The sequence below is a fragment of the Erithacus rubecula genome, assembly GCF_903797595.1.
Source record: "Erithacus rubecula genome assembly, chromosome: 3".
Taxonomy (NCBI): Eukaryota; Metazoa; Chordata; class Aves; order Passeriformes; family Muscicapidae; genus Erithacus; species Erithacus rubecula.
The window spans coordinates 28052243-28069285 of NC_136689.1; the positions used below are offsets into that span (position 1 = coordinate 28052243).

General features: G+C 39.2%; 1 protein-coding gene across 1 annotated transcript in view; it reads left to right on the forward strand.

Annotated features, from left to right (window-relative positions):
• IGF2BP3 (insulin like growth factor 2 mRNA binding protein 3) overlaps positions 1-17043 on the forward strand; it is a 108934-nt gene that overhangs the window by 66872 nt on the left and 25019 nt on the right. The window contains exons 5-11 of the mRNA XM_079302318.1: positions 1237-1288; positions 1382-1445; positions 8834-9118; positions 11246-11380; positions 11948-12070; positions 14417-14552; positions 16263-16394. Of these exons, the coding sequence (XP_079158444.1) occupies positions 1237-1288; positions 1382-1445; positions 8834-9118; positions 11246-11380; positions 11948-12070; positions 14417-14552; positions 16263-16394 (927 nt within the window). The remainder of the gene's footprint in view (positions 1-1236; positions 1289-1381; positions 1446-8833; positions 9119-11245; positions 11381-11947; positions 12071-14416; positions 14553-16262; positions 16395-17043) is intronic.

Consider the following 17043-nt stretch of genomic DNA (forward strand, 5'->3'; position numbering starts at 1 on the left):
TTTTGTGCACACTCAATTGCTGGTTATAGCAGAGGGAAGTGTACTGCAACAGGAAGCAGCACAGATGCTTTTTTATGCCTACTGCCTTCCTTCTATCTTTGCTTCCTTGTTTCCTTCCTTCCCCAAGGGGGATTCCTCCCTTTCTTACTTACATTTCCCCTAAAGAGACTAGCTGAAGAAATATCATGTTGCTTACAGAAGAGATTGCAAGCTTACTTTTTAACTTCTTGATGTAAACTGTGGACTTTTCCAGTATCAGTTGAATTTCTGAGACAGAGTGTTAGGATGCAACACACCACAATGATGTGCTTGTGTCTGCTAGTTACTGCCAGAGCCACCATTTTCTGCAGCATTATTTCTCACCAGGAAGAAAATAAACTCTAGACCGTGTGAGTTTTAGATGTGGTACAACTGTGGGTGTGTTAATGCTTTTACTGAAATACTCTGACACCCTGATTTTTTTTTCCCAGAAGTTTTTGTACTTCCTCCTTCTTCATTTGACTAGAATAAAGTGAACAACGCACAAAAAACTACTTAATTTAGATTTCTTTTCCCCCTTGTCACACACCTGTTGCTTTTAACTTTTATCCTGAAAGAAAATTAAGTGTGACTTTCAAATAATGGTGAAGATACTGTTATGAGTGGCTCCTCTGGAATGGGGATCTTTGAGAAATCTGTCAAAATAATCATGCAACAGCTCCTCATGTGCTGGTTATTCTTGTTACCCTCTCTACACAGACAATTCCCCACTAAGGAAGAGAATAACACTTTTATGTACAACCTAAGTGTATTGGGAAGAAAAACCCCAAGAATTCAAAAAAGGAACAGAGTTAGATATATATTCTTGGAATACATGGAGAAAGTTTTATTTCAGAGTTGCTGTTCTCAATATCTTTCTTAGCCCACTCTGAGAATAGATTTATCTTCAGGTTTATCTTCAAAGTTTGGAATGTACAGTGCAGTGTGACTTCCTGAACATATACTTTGCATTGTATTTTCACACTAATGAAATTTTAAATGCAGATTTTCTGATATGAGAGAGAAAACAAGCAATATATGGTTGTTCTTCCTGGAATAATTATTTCTTCTTTGTTGGAATGGCTGTCTTAAATGATCTGTATTCTCCTACAATAATTTTAAAAATTCTGATGGTTTTTAGAGGCTTTTTTTTTTTTGTTTTGTTTTTTGTTAAACTGCTTTGAAATTTAAATCTGTCATTTCTTTTATCTCTTGCAGGTGCTGGATAGTTTGTTAGCTCAGTATGGAACAGTGGAGAACTGTGAGCAAGGTAGAGTTTCTACTCTCAATTTGCTTTTACATCTGTAGTGGGAAGTGAGTGTACACTGAATTTACCCTCCTTCTGTTGCATTTTCCTTTCTAGTGAACACTGACACGGAGACTGCAGTTGTAAATGTAACATATGGCAATAAGGACCAGGCCAGACAGTAAGTAGCTCATACAGTTGTTTCTGTCACCTAACTTGCATTTTGGACTTAATGTTTTTGTGACTTTATATGTGACTTTGCTTCTGATCATGTCATCATTTTAACAGCAAGTTAAGCCTTGATTTTTAAGAAAATCTGGTGTAATTCATGTTAATTAACCATTTTTAATATTTTTTTTTCACTTTGAAAATGTAAAATAATTTCAAAAAATGGAAAAATTGAGGAAATTTACTTACTGGGGAGAGCAGAAAGTTAATTTATCAGTGAGAGAGGATTGGGAGTTCTGTTTAAAGACTTTTTTTTTAGCCGTGTTTAGTGATAGCCTCTTGCAGCATTCATTGTTTTGTGTCTGTTTCTTAACAAAAAATCATAGCAAAAATAAGAAAAAAAAAAAAAAAAGAATGTAGCTGCTAACCAGAATACAGGACTTTTTTTTCAGAAAATTTAATGCTGCTTCCAAATATACAAAAGGTGTAATCTGTATACCTAAAATATTTTATTTAGTATTTTTGAAATTTAGGCCACCTATTTTATGCTTGCTTATATCTTCAGTAATTGATAACTTTTAATCTAGGTATAAAAATTCAAAAATATTATTTACTTAATCATTATTTGTGCATATTTGTCCTTTAAAAATCTGTATTGTATGCTATGTTAAAGGTTTAATTTTGCTTCTCTACCACAAAAAAGAAGGACTGGTGGTCCTTAAGTTTTAACCTGGTGACATACTTCTCTTTCTAGTCATAGTAGGTCAAAAAACCCAAACTCATGGAATAGCCTGCAATGATCTTTCTGTTTTAACTTTGAAATTTCTGCCACCTTGTGGCAAACTAAAACCAGCAGTTAAGATGCAGAATGTGCTTATGGTATGCATTAATTCAAAATTACAAATGAAATAATATTTGTACATATAATTAAGTAATTATGATCTGTGTGTAACTTGAATGCAACACATGTATTTAATCTTTCAAAGCATTAGGTTACTTGTAAGTGTATTATAAACAAATGTGATGGGAAACTTGTGTCAGTGGTGTCTCCTGTGTATGCTGGAGCTGAAGGAAACTGTTTTCCTTGAATTCACTGTTTAACCTTTCTCAAAACCTGCGTTGTTCTAACAAGTTCTTCAGGTTCTCCTGTTGCTTTTGTTTCTGTTGCACAGCAATTTAGGAAAGGCTGTAGTTCTAGTTCTAAAGAAACTTATGGTGCAGTCTTGCAGATGAATACTATGTGTGCCAGTTTCTCCTTTGAAAATGCAAGAAGGAAGTACTAAAAATACCACTGAAAGAAGCATGATATATTTTTTTGAGATGTCATCTGTGATGTAGGTTCCTGGACTTGTGCACTCCTTTCTGAAGATGAAACAACAGTTTCTCCCCCAATTCTACTCACTAAATTTTAAGGTCAATTCCAAGGAAATGCCGGGATAAGCAAAGACTGTGAAGAAGTGTCTAAGATAATTTTTTGTTTTTCAAAAGAAACCATGTGACAGTGACTGAGAACCTTTTGAGTTGGAAGCAGGCAGATTGGCATGCAGCATGGATGCTGTAGGGGAGCTGAAGCTATACAGGCTGAATGATGGCAGTTTGGGTCCTTGGAACAGGTAGGGCAAGTGGAGGAGCATTGATTTGCACTTGTGAATGGTTTCACTCAGTTTTCTAAGGAGATTAGTCCATGTTGTGTACAAAAAATATTAGATTGTCTGAGTTTGGGAGGTGACCTTGCACCTTGTTTAGAAAACCCTAGGAGAAGTGGCTAGATCAAGGTATTTTTAAGGAAAAAAACTGTGAGGAATTGGAATGAAGGCTCATTATGGGGGCTGCGTGTGTGAGGGTTTTCCATGGTGACTGCAGTGCTGTTTCAGTGGAATGGTTTTCCCAGACATGACTTAGCTTTGTTGCTTGGAACTGGCTGTGGAGGACAGCAGTGGAGGGGAGACAGCATTCAAGTGCTGATAACTGATAAAGGCAGTGCTGGGCATCCTGTGGAGGACATGCAGTAACAAGAACTGACTTTATCAAAAGCTGTTTGGGGTTGTAAAGAGTCAGCAGCTGGTAACAAGCTTTGTAGTTTGGAATTTAGCTCTTTAGGGTAAATGGTGCTCTTTGCCATGAGTTTTGGATCAAACACCATTACATTAAGATTTCTGTGATTCTAAGATTTCACATACACTAGGTCCCTAGTTTTAACTGCACCTCTTGTACTTTTTGCAATGCACACACTAACCTCACAGTAGTGTTGGCTGACAGAACATTCCCTGCTGGATATCTGTATGGCATTGCCATGGCTGTTGGAGTGTGTACTGGCAGTGTGTGGTGAGGGTGCTGTAACACAATTTGGAGATGCTTTTGATAAGCAGTTCTAAGCAAGTGTGGTATGCATTGCTTGGAGGACAGTACTTTTGAATAAAACTTGTGGTTCCACCCAGCTGGGAAACTGAGCTGCCTCCTGTCTTGCAAATCTAAGTAGTTGTGGCAGAGGTTTTTTCCTCTAGGCTGGTACTACAGTTCTAGCATGTTCAATTCATGTCTGCATCCAAAATTAACTTGGAAAATGAAAGCACTGAAGGTTGCTATAGTCTTTTTGAGAAAGTCCTAGAGCACATGGCACCCAAAATCAGAGATGAGCACATTTCCTGACTTCTAGCTGGGACAGAGGTCTGTGTCTTTGACCTGTTTTAGTGGTGCCTCTTTCCTAGCTGGAGAGCCATAGCTTGTCTTGTCAGAAAAAGCAGGATGCTGCTTCTGGCCCATGATGTGAGCTGAGCAAGGGATCCTTGATCACATATCTAATACTTTTACCAGCCATTTTGGGACAGGGCTAATGTTGCCATAGAAATTATAATACTGAAAATTCAGGGGTGTATTATAAGCTTAGATTTTGTTTTGGTTTTCTTTTCAGAAGTACTGATGTAACCTATATTTTTATTTATTGTGAAAAAAAATATTATGCCAAAGAAAATTTGCCATGTACATTTGTCTTCTTGTATGGAATTGTATCTGTTCAGGGAAGAAAGAGGAAAAGTGGTATATGTAAAAGCTGCATGTGGGAGTGAAATATGTTCTTCTTCTAGTGGTTAGTGTCATCATGCTATCAGTGGAAGAATGATTTCCAGCACAAAACTCTGTGCTTTTACTGTAATCATTTATCTAAGGTGCTTAACCTCCACTGGCATCAAAAGGTAGAAGGCTGGGGAAATATCTTCTTGGAGGGACCTCATGAGAGGACAGCAGTGAGATGTCATTTTTATGGGAAAAACTCAGGTGACTAATTTTCAGAATACTTGTTTAAAGGCTTCATTTTTATGTAGGAACTCTTGCTTCTGAGCAGGTGTCACCTCAGCACAAGCCAGGCTGCTATCCATCTTATCAGTACATAGACAGTAGTTGCTGCAGTCTCTTAATGAATTCATTTTATTAAAAAATTCTGTACTATGCTAAAAAATTTCCGTGTACCAGCTCTTGCTGGTGTGTGAAATGGAAACATTTTCTGTTTCTTCTAAATATAAATATTAAATTATGACTTCAGGGAGGAGGGCACCTCTTAATGGGATAGTTAACTGAATTTTTCTCCATCTTTGTCCTCACTGAGTGACTCTTCTGCCTTTCAGCCTCCGTGTAAAAGATGGTTTGTGGGTTGTTTCAGCAGTGCTCTCTGTCAGAGGTAGTCTGCATGACCTTTGTTAAGTTGTGGTGGTGGAAGGAGACCCCCCAGCAGCTGGGAGGGCAGAGGTGGGGTTGCTGTGCTCTGGAGCTCTTGAGGTGTCAGTCAGTGAGAGTATGTGCTTTACAGGAGCAGCTCCATGTCACCTGTGCTAGGTGGACTGCAGCAATGACAATAGCTTTGCCTGAAACCATGTCCCTAGTGCCGGGAACAACCAGTCACTTGCTTTAGCTGAGGCTCAGATACCCTGAGAGCAAGGCTGGCTCTCCTGATGGCAACTGCTGTCCTAGATGCTGTTTAACAGGAGTTTTGCATCCATCTAGAAGACAGTTCTTAAGCACTTGTCTCTTCATGGATTTTCTTCCACATCTGTCTCTCCAGTTCCCAAAGCAGTGCCTAGATGCCTCTGAAATTCAGCTTGTTATGGTGCTGAATCATCACACTGCTTAATTCTAGCCCTACGTTTTGTGCCACAAAATTGATAAAAATGAGTCCAGAGCAGCTGAAAAAAAAGTGTATGACAATACTTTAAAAACTTAGTGAAAATTGTCAAATATTGGAATGTGAAGGCTAGAATCCACAGTCAAAGAGGCATTTCAAAAGCTAGGGTTTTTTTTTTTCCTCTGTAAGAAATGCAATAGAACTGTGTATGTGCTACATCCACTGCAAAGCATCTGTCTTAGCATTTCACTGAGTGTACCCAAATCACTGTAGAATATGGGACCATGTACCAGGAATACCAGTTCCACAAAAGGCCTGAGAGATCAGTATTTAATTACTGATGGTTCTTTTGACTTCCCATGACTTGAGCAAGTCAAATTATAAAACAAGTCAGGCTGTAAAATATGGAGAACTCAGTGACTCACAGAGTGAATTAGTGTGTTATTTTTCCATGTCATCATATGGCTTTGGTGGCCAGAGATTGTTCACTGCTGACATAATTAATTTTCCACAATGGCAAATGAAGTTTTCTCAGTTTGCTTTGAATTTAAGGTACTCATAGACATATGGAACCATTTAGCAATTTATAAATTGTTATTAAGAAGAAAAATTCCAATCTTCTCTCCAGGAAAAGAATGGTACATTATATATGTGTGCGTATGTATGTATTTGTTGCTATACAGTGTTTGTTGTGAAACCATGATAGGTATGAAGCCTGGCTGCAAACAATAGGTTTAGTCTTCCCTTTCCCAACCACTCCCAAGGAAGAGTGAGAGGTTTGGTGCACCAATCTGCTGTCAGGTTTTGTGTTCATGCTGGGATTCTGGTCAAAGATGTTTTAAAGCCAGAGGAGGCTGACGCACTTTGGGAAAGAAGCGATGTCTGAACTTGTCAAATAAATGTGTGGAGGGAAATGAGTTGGGATGGATGTTAATCTGGAGCCTATCAGCACATTTGCAAAATTGTTAGTGTTCATCTCTCCAACATCTTGATGTTTGATTCCAAAAGAAACAGAGATTGTGCAACTGGACAGCCTGGCAATACCGTTTCCCTTCCTGGTAGCAATTCAGCTTTCTGGTTGACATCAGTGAAACTCAGTCTGGAAACAGAGGTCTTGAATATTTGCAACCAACAAGAAGTTAGAATGTTCAGGGTGTAAAAAAAAAAAAAAAAAAAGCAAAGGTCCCAGACCCCTTTTCCAAATAGGATTCCAGAGAGAAAGAGTTCAGTGAAATGCCTTTCAGACCCTGGAAATCTATGCAGAAATTAAAAATTGAGACAAATACATAGAAACACAGTGGGTCTGCTCGCTGCTCTTACAGTTTTCTAAACAAGTTTTATTGTGTGGTAAAATGCTCTTCAAAGTCCATGGAGTAAAAATTTAAAAATGCCAGCTCTGAAATAACCTCACCAAATTTTAATCCAGCTCGTTTGCCATTTGCTGTAAAGGATTCTTCGTTATGGGAATAATTACTCCTGCCCAATTCCCAAAGGACCCGTGTCTCATTTGGTTAACGGAAGTATTTAATGAACAGTGATCAGTTATTCAATATTTTGCTTTCTTTGTTCATTGGCATTGCCTTGGGCCTTATTTATTATCAGCCCTTATTAAACATTGTTCCAAAGACACAAATTACTAGTTTTCTCAAAGGCTCTTTACTGTCCAGCTGGAGTATTTTCAGGATGCTGGCTCAACCCCTGGGAAATCAGGGACCTGTTACCCTCAGTTCCCAAATACTACTTTTTATCTGGGCTTCCACAGCTGCTTGTGACCCAGACTGAAAAATGGGATACCCAGGAGACAAATAATATTTTTTACTGGCTGCCCTTGAAAATGTAGGCAATTGGCTCTCATCATCCTTTATCTCTGCAGTAGAGACAGGAGTAAAAGTGTTGCTGAGGCTAATGTTTGGTAAACTGGCAGTAATGTCCTGCAAATGTGTATGAGTGGAGGGGCTGGGTTAAATTTCTGAATTCAGAGGCCTTGCTCCAGAGCATATAGTAGTTGGAGCTTTTGAATGGAAATATTGGTGAGTTCTTAATAGAAGATGGGGGCTTCCTTGCTCCCACTACTGCCTTTAATTTAAATTTAGTTTTTAAGGAAAATTTGTCAATAATCTTTGGTCTAGTTTTAAGTCTGGCATTTATAAACTACTCCAAATCAATGCATATTTTAGTGATACCTATTAGTACCTACCTATCAGTGTATTACTGATAATCTGAATTGTAATGCCTTTTGTAGCAAAATATGAAATGCCTTTTTTGGGCAAATGTCTTTATTTTATAACACTGGTTTGCCAATGTGTTGCATGAATCTTAGTTATTCCAACTGTTTGCTAGATATTTAGTCATATTGACTCTACTCTGTGAGTGGAAAATATTCTACCTTCTGGAAATCTTTCATTTTTAAGTCGAGTTGTATTCCTCCTGTGAAGAGGAGAACCAAAAGCAGGTCAGGTTGTCCTGCAGACTTTTCCTTGGTTAGGAAGGACTGAGTAGAGGGAATGCTGAGTGACTGGGGTTTTCAGTGTGAGATCACAGTGTGAGGGGGTTGTGTACATTTGGGCAGTATCCCTCTGTGATGCTCAACTGAAAGAACAAGAGAAGTTGAAACAACATTTTAAATACCTTCTAACAACTGTGCTTTAATGGAGAGTTTAACAGAACATGGGGCTTTAATTTCCTTGCTAACTTTTAAACCTACCTACATGACTAATTAGTAAGTTGTAAGGTTCTGCTGCAGTCTAAGGAGCATTTCAGATGCCATTGGCTGGCTTTGAGTGCTTCCTCTCCTGCCGAGGTGAAGGTGCTCTCTTCTTTCATATAAATGTGGGTTTTTTTTCATTCTTGTCACAGCTATATCAGTTATTGTGAAAACTCCAGCCAAATAGCTGTGCTGGCAAAAACCCTAATGAAGGTGCTGTGATAGCAGCTAAAAAGTTTTCCCTCTGGTGCAGCTTTAATTCTATTTGGGAAATTGATTTAAATTAAATCAGGCAAAAGAATGCTCTGTCTCCTGTGAGGTTTTGCTGATAGGGTTGGACCAGAAGAACTTTAAAGTGCACAGAAGCCCAGAACAAGCAAGAACTAACTTGTAATTCTTAATATGGTGACTTTGTGCAATCAAAATATTGGCTGAAGGATTTCAAATGTAACTTTTCATCTTGGAATGAGTTTTTAGTTTCACCACGCAACTACGTCTGAATAACTTGTCATTTCCTAAGTCCCCGGTGTGTGTTCATGGGCTTTTTTTAATCTCCTCTCTCCTCCCCTTTCCAAACAAACAGAGCAATAGAAAAACTGAACGGGTTTCAGCTTGAAAACTATTCCTTGAAAGTCGCCTACATCCCTGATGAGATGGCAGCCCAGCAGCCTCCGCAGCAGCATCCCCAGGGCCGGCGCGGCTTCGGGCAGCGCGGTCCGCCCCGGCAGGGCTCCCCCGGCGCCGCCACGCGGCAGAAGCCGCAGTCGGACGTCCCGCTGCGGATGCTGGTTCCCACCCAGTTCGTGGGAGCCATCATTGGGAAGGAGGGAGCCACCATCAGGAACATCACCAAGCAGACACAGTCCAAGTAAGTTGTCTCACAAAACAGTGGTGAATGGCTTCGGTGTTGCGTCGCCGCTGCTCGTGAGAAGAGGAATTTGTAAAATTTCATCACTAATCTGCATGGTCAGAGAGTAAATGGAGATAAGAGAACAGGAAATATTTTCCAAGTTAAATTTAAGGATTGGATTCTGTCCTTGATGCATGTTCAAATACTAGCTGACTTTTCTTATCCTTTAAAAGAGGAGTGATAGCAGGGTGGCACTATGCTGTAGAGTTTTGCTTACAGATGTACTAATACGGTTCTGGCACAAAAAGTGAAACAAAGAGCTGTAATATGTTGTGCTGGGGGACATATTGTCAATGTGGTGATGCACCCAAGTCTCCAAGTGTTTATTCTAGTTTCAATTAGGGCATTTTTAGGATTTGTAAATGTCAATTTAAGATGTGGAGGGAATAACACCTAAACGAGGAACCTTTTTATCTCCCCTCACTACTTTTTACACACTACCCCCTGTGTTTCTGAAAAGTACATTCATTGCTATCAAGTTGCAGACCACACCAAAACACAGATTAAGGAAATGCATGGGAGGCAAAAAGCAAGCTGCTAAGTGACCTAAGAAGCTTAGAGCACTGGGGTCTGGAGACGCTGGAAGAGATTGTTTCCAGCCCCTGTTTAAATCCCTACTCACAAGGAAGAGCTCAGCACAGATGAGAGAAGAACCCCACCTCCCTCCCTCTGCAAGAGTTTTTCTAGGATACCCCTAAAAGCAGAGAATTAAATGCTGCCTTCAGCAGCCCACTGGTAGGAGCTCTGCAGTTGCAGCAGGCTGGACTTGGGGGGAATGAGGGTGGATGGGAGCCTCAGTTTTGAGAGCTGTTAATGAGGATAAGGAACTCCTCTTTAATTACACCCCAACCCCCAACAAACAGCTTCCCCCCCCCCCCCCCAAACCCAGGATTATCATGATGTTCCTTCCAACCTCTCATTAGCACAATGTAACCCAGGAGACTCTTTAGTGTGTTGAACAACACAGGTTTAAGAGATTTGTGGTGTCCTGACAAGACTTGGTTGTAATTCTTCTATGGGTGACCAATTTTTCAGGTGATATATAAAACATGTAATTCTTGTACTATAAAAATCCTGGAAGACTGGCATAAGGAAAGCTTTTATATCTAAAAGAAGGGTGGGTAGAGCAGAAATAATTGCAGGTTGCTAACTTTACAGATGTGACTTTGAGAATTATGTTTTCATTGGTTTGGGGATTAAAAAATAAAGGAAATTTCATCTACTTTCAGTTCCACCAAGGATTGCCATAGGTTTCTTGGAAAATGCTGCGTTGTGAAACAAAATGAGTTTTCAATACTTAAAAGAACTGCAAAAATAAAGGGGCTTCTTGAAAAGCAGCATGGTTGTTTCAGCCAGGAAACAGCTGTTATGTGTGAAAAGGGGCAAAAACAAAAAGCAGAGGTGGAAAGAATATGTGAGCTAAAGTTATTGGCAGGAAAAACTAATATCCAAGGCATTACTTTGATGCACATCATAATTCATTTTAGTTAAATTCTTACAGCTACACAAATCTGTTGTAGAGGCTAGTAGTTTCAGGGTGATAGTGGATAAAGGTAATATTAGGACAAAATCAGGCTGGAAAAGGATAAGAAACTAATTTTGTGTGGGGGTGCAAAGTACTGCCATTTTCCTTGCTAGCAGAGGAGTGCTGGGAACCTCTGCTGCTGAGGTATTTAAAACAAAATGGGACAAAGCCTGACTGTCCAGTAGCTGCACAGCCAGTCTAAGTGGAACAGTGGGGCTGGAGATGCAGCACTGGAAAGCTTGATGATGTTGTCTTCAGGGGTTTACCACACTGACTGTCTAACAACTCCCCTGAGTACCTTGATGAGAGTTCACTGAGAAAAAGGAGATCCCAGTGTCCACAAAGATGGGGTTTAGCTGGTAAAATCAGGATAGGAAAGGCTCTTCACAACTCACAAATTTTTATTTAGGATATGTTTAAGTAGTTCTGAACTTTGCAAAGTTAAACTGCTGCTATATAGCCACTGTTAGCTCAATATAAATTAGTTTTATGAGAGTTGGAAATAGAGAAGGCTTACCATAGAGTATGTGGTTACAGTTAGTGTTTTTCTTCCTTTCAAGAATTGATATTCATCGTAAAGAGAATGCAGGTGCTGCTGAGAAACCAATTACCATCCACTCAACTCCTGAAGGCTGCTCAACAGCTTGTAAAATTATTATGGAGATCATGCAAAAGGAAGCTCAAGATACTAAATTGTGAGTAAAAAGCATTTCATTGTGGAAGCATTAAAAATTCTGAATTCTCACTGGCTCTATTTAAAGAAGTAGTTTTTAAAGCTGTTAACAAGTGAATATTTGCTGTTATCCATATCTTAGTAGGTAAAGGAACTGAGATATTTTACCTTTCAGGACAGTCTACTTGTTTAATTAGCCCCAGCATCCTTCTATGATTTCAGTTGTTGTCTGGCTGTGATTGAGGTGAACTGGAACAAGTATGGAAGTTTCTTGAGAAACTGACAGCTTTTAGTCAAAACAAGAATAACAAGTTGTGAGCCTTACTAAAAGCTCTAAGAAAATTCTTCCCTTCCAACAGCTCTCACTGCTTCAGTCTGAGCTTTATTTAGCTCAAGGTATGTCTCAATTAAACTTTAGGTGGCAATGCTGAAAAACCTATTGAAGCTAGACTTATTCTGCACCCAGTGAAAACATGCAAATAGGAGTTGTGGATATTTCTGGGAAAATAAAATTTAATTTATCCATAATATGCATAAAATCTCATAATATGGTCTTCAAAAGTCTCACTAGGAATAACTTCCATTACAGTACAGAAGAAATTCCCTTGAAGATACTGGCACATAACAACTTTGTTGGCCGACTTATTGGCAAGGAAGGAAGAAACCTGAAGAAAATTGAACAGGACACAGATACTAAAATCACGATATCCCCGTAAGTTTTTGGTGGCCAAATCTTTTGGTGAGATGGCAAATGGTAGCAATGTTGCTGCTGGGCACTCAGGTACAGAGTTCTTAGAAAAATATTCTGTGTGTTGAAGGCTGGGAGAACAGCCCTCCAGAGGCCTTTCCATCATATGGATTAAACTGTTACTTAAGCTCAGTTAAATTTTATGTAAACAGTGAGTCTTCATTGTAAACTCAGTCAAGAGCAAGCCTAAAAAAAACATAGGCTATGTGGAGCCTGTGTTAGACTGTGTTTTAAGTGTCAGTTGTTTTTAGTATATTATACCATATGTAATGACGAGTGCTTGAAACTATAAGTCTGGATCAGCTCTGAGCTATGTGTGAAAATGAGTGAAATTAGTGATCTTCTAGTTTCTGGTATATATTAAATTTTTGGAGAGAAAGAAATAGAGCAAATGAATTCTGAAAAGGGTATCTTTAGTAACAGTTCTGTCCCTCTTGAGCACTAACAGCCAAATTACAATACACTGGCTAGTCTGCTGCAAAGTATTAGCTTTCTGAGGGTAAGCAAGATCTGTTCAAATTTAGCTGAGATTAAACAGGAGTTTTCACCTTTACTGGAAATCTGTAAATCACATTAGATTAAGATCTCTGTAAAAGCTTGGCAGTCACTAGTAGTTTTACCCTGAAGTAATATCTTCAGAGAACCTCCTGTTCTGAATAATGAATGTTCTGGCATGAACTTTCAAGCATTTGAAGGTATCCCGGATTTGGCTTTAGCCAGGAAGGGTGAGAATTAGGCTTACAGGCTGTAGGAAAGGGAGAAGGTTTGGAAGACACATGAAAATGTATGAAGAGGTGTGAATACATGCAGGAGACAAAAAAAGTACTGCAGGAAATAGCTCAAATGAGGACAAGGAAGCTGGGAGTAAATGTGGCTCTTGGAGAAGAGGAAAACAAATTTGGATGAAAGCACCTTAAAGGTGTGTAAGTGTTTATGGAATTAGTCTGAGGAAGAGAAACAAATCAAATAGAGAAAATGCACCTAAATAAGTGTGCTTCAAGAATAGATTTTTTTAAGGCCGGCATGCTCCCCTTGAATGTGTTAACATTTTGTCTGCAAACAGTACACACACTATTAATGCTAAAAAGGGAAAAATGGTTTTCAGTCCATGAAATCCACTTGTCTTCACTGATGATGATACAAATAACACATTGTCTGTAAACAGCTACAGCATGGTTTTTAATTTAGCGAGTTAATTGTTTATTTGCATTAAAATCTTGGCCTCAAGATTGTATTTGTCATACTATGCCTAAAATAGCCCCCTGAAGTCATCTGGTGTAATCAATAAATAAATGAGAGCATATATGCCCATTGATTTTGCTATATCTAATTAGTCTTTCTCATGATCCCTTCATTCAGATTTTTTTGTAAGCTTGTCCATAAATTTAAAGTAAGGCAGCTGGTTTGGGAAAGTGTTTCCTCTCTTCTCTGGGATGTTTTCCACCACTTTCCTTCCTGGAGCAGTACTTCAGTGCACTGGAAAGTTTAGGACTGCTCAGTGGATGTGTTTTGTGCCTGCCACAGCTTGGCTGAGGTGTGCAGGTTGCTGTGCAGGAAGGCAAAGCCTTGTGTGCTGCTTCCTCCTCTCTCCTGTTGCCATGAGCTTCCTCACTCCTGCCTCTTGCTCTGGACTTTGTCTTTTTCCCTGTGCCTTTCTCAGTATGTGGAAATGCCATGGCTTCCCAGTGTGCTTAATCCATGTTCTCACAGTAGGTTAGCATTTGTTGCCCAATAAAGCACTGGTTTAATGCTGTCACCCTTTCATTTTCCCTGAGGAGTTACTAGTGTTGAGCAGCAAATGTTGGACTTGCATGCAGCTTTCCTTTTTCCCTTTTTGAGGATTTGGAGGCTATCCTGCAGAGTTTCACTGAGCCTGGGCTGTTCTCCCTTTTTCCTGAGGAACTCACAACAGCTCTCAAGGAGAGGATGTTTCTTAGGGTGTGTTTCTGGGATGGGGTGTCTCAAATGAGTGTCTGCAGCCCTGTCCCTGTGGGCAGTGCTGGTTGGAGTGGGACATTGCTGCACTGCCCACATCCTGCAGCAGCTCCGAGCGCTCATCCACAGCGGGGTGGCTCCTTTCTGTGCATCACCCATCCCATCCTCAGCCATCCCATTCCAAACCTCACTGGGAGGGGTTTTGTTGTTCTTCCTATGAGTACAGAGTTATCTGTGTGTTTGAGCCCTGTTATGAATTGATGCTGCAGTCTTTGGAGGGCAAACCCAACATGCCTGGATATTGTCACACTCCAATGATAAATCTGGATTATCTCCTTTGTTTGCTAATTAACTGTGCTTCTGTGTCATTTGCAGATTGCAGGACTTGACACTCTATAATCCGGAAAGGACCATTACAGTTAAAGGCAGTATTGAAACTTGTGCCAAGGCTGAGGAAGAAATTATGAAGAAAATCAGGGAGTCCTATGAAAATGATATTGCTGCTATGAATGTGAGTTTTCTTAGGGTGTGGGCTCTTTCTGGGACTAAAACCACAGGATTTTGGGTGTGAGGGACCCCTGGAGGTCACCTGGCCCAGCAGTGGGTTTGTTCAATGTAGGCCCCAGTTCAAAGTTAAATGAGTTGTGTAGGGATTTGTCCTTAACATTTCCATGGATAGAAAGCCCATAGTGTCTCTTGGCAGCTTGAGCCCAGTCTCACTGCTCTCATGATGATTTTTTTTTTCCTTAATATCACATCAGAATTTTCTGTTGCAGCCTCTCAGTTGCCTCTTTTATTTATTTGTGGGAATGTGGGCAAGTGTTTTCATGATTTGTGTGTGCTATTTTAATAGAGACTTTTTCTGGTTTATTTTTAAGTGGGGGAGCTGAGAACTTTATTTAGACTGAGGAAATGAATGAGCATTTAACTTTTTTCCTGTTGCAAGAACCTGTTTGTGCTGTTGTGGCTTATATGCTCTGGCTTGCATTTTTTTAAAGTAGTGATTCAGGCTTTACATAAATAGCATAATAATGTATGAAAGAAGGATCTCTCCTGTTTTTTATTATTTAATTTAAGGAGGCTTTATTAAAGTTTTTTTCTTGATATAGATGATAAAGGCATTAAGTTATTTGAAGATGACTGGTGGTTATATAATGAAAACAACATACCTCATTAGTTTGCCAAAGTGTTACTAATGCATATTGAGAAATAATTGAGATTTTTTGATAGGAAAAGCTTTGTGTGTGTGTGTATCGAAATCTTATGGTCTAGCGTTAGAATGGAAATATTTTTTCAATTTACAGTCATCCTGATTTTCTAGAAATGTCTGTTCTTCACTCTTGTCCTACTGAGTGGAGAGAATATTCTCCCCACTTTCCCCCCCTGCCTCCCCAAACTCCAGTATATGAGCTACACATGAGGAACTAAGGGTTCAATAGTGGTGCATTTTTGTTTCATATAACCAGCAGGAACATGGGGTGAGTTAGAGACTGCATTGCTATTTGACAAAGGTGTGGGAAGTCAAAAACTACCTCTGTTACTGTATAGATTTCAAGTTTAGTTTGTAGTGATTATTAAGGTAGTTTCTGAGGTGGTGAAGTTTTGAAGTTTTTTGGTGTCTTGTGATTGACTTACCTTAACAGCCTTAGTGTCTGTAGCTGAGATATTTCTAACGCATATTTGTGTTTTTGAATAATAATCTGGAAAAAGGAGAAGGGTGCTGACAATTTTGTATCAAGACAACAAATGCTCCCTACCACATGATGATGTCACTTTTCTCAGGTGTGGTCAAGCAAGGGGCATGCAACTTCATAGTTGATCCTTTCCCAGCAATTGCTGGAGGTATCTCACTTTGCATGATCTTTCTCTGTATCTACAGGGCTGTCTTTTTAGTATAAGGACAAAGCCATTATTTTTCTGATGAATTTGCTCACTCTGAACATAAATGGTACTATTATCTGAATATCTTGCTGCAAAACTTGAAATGTGTTTTGCTGATTATGTTGTAACAAGTGATCCCCATCTGCCTTTCCTACAGTGTGTTTTTAATTTTATTGGTCTATACATGTATCTAGGAAACAGGTTTGATGAAGAGTCCTTTGGGTAATGGAGATTTTTTTTTTTTTTAATAACATCTCAAAAGGTTAATAGCATATGCCAACTAGGTTTTTATTAAAGTTAATAACCAGGACTCTAAATCTTAACTCTTCTGCCATTGCAGCTTCAAGCACATTTAATTCCTGGATTAAATCTGAATGCCTTGGGTCTGTTCCCACCTTCTTCTTCAGGAATACCACCTCCCGCAGTGAGTGTTGCCTCTGCTGCTGCTGCTGCTTCATATCCACCATTTGGGGTAAGGGATGGTGATTTTTGACAAGTTACCTGGAAAATCTGGTGTTTTGCTACCCGTGTTCTGTCGTTTTTCTAAATGTTTTCTGTCTTCCTGCTTGCACACTGAAAAATATTTCATGTGGCTGCAGTTGGGAGCAGGCATTAATTGCTTTTCTAGTGGAATGCTTAGTGAAACTGGAAAATAGTGCTGCTTAGAAAAGTGTTAGATTTTATTTTATATAGAATTTGAATTATTGCAGAGAGAAATCTCACATGTAATAGCATTTCAAAATTGCTGGAGTTGGCAATTAATAATGCTAGTCTGCAATTTTATTCCTTGTGATATGGAAGGAAAATAAATGATCTCTTGTCATGAAGTGGGGATCTATATGTAGTCAAAATGTTTGTTTGAATGCAGCAGTTTTAAAAATGCCCTGTTGAAATGCAGTACTGCTAAATATGTAGGATGTAAATTGCATGGATTAATCTCCAGAAAGCTGTGATTTACTTGCCACTTTGCTCTCTTAAAAAAAAAAAAAAAATCTGAAAAAGCTTAATAGAATTACTCAAATTCTGTGCTGATTAGTAAACATAAGTGAGGTATTTTGCTGTGGAGCAGAAGGTCATTTGTTGTACCAGAAAGCTCCAGAGTCTGTATGGAACTGAGATGG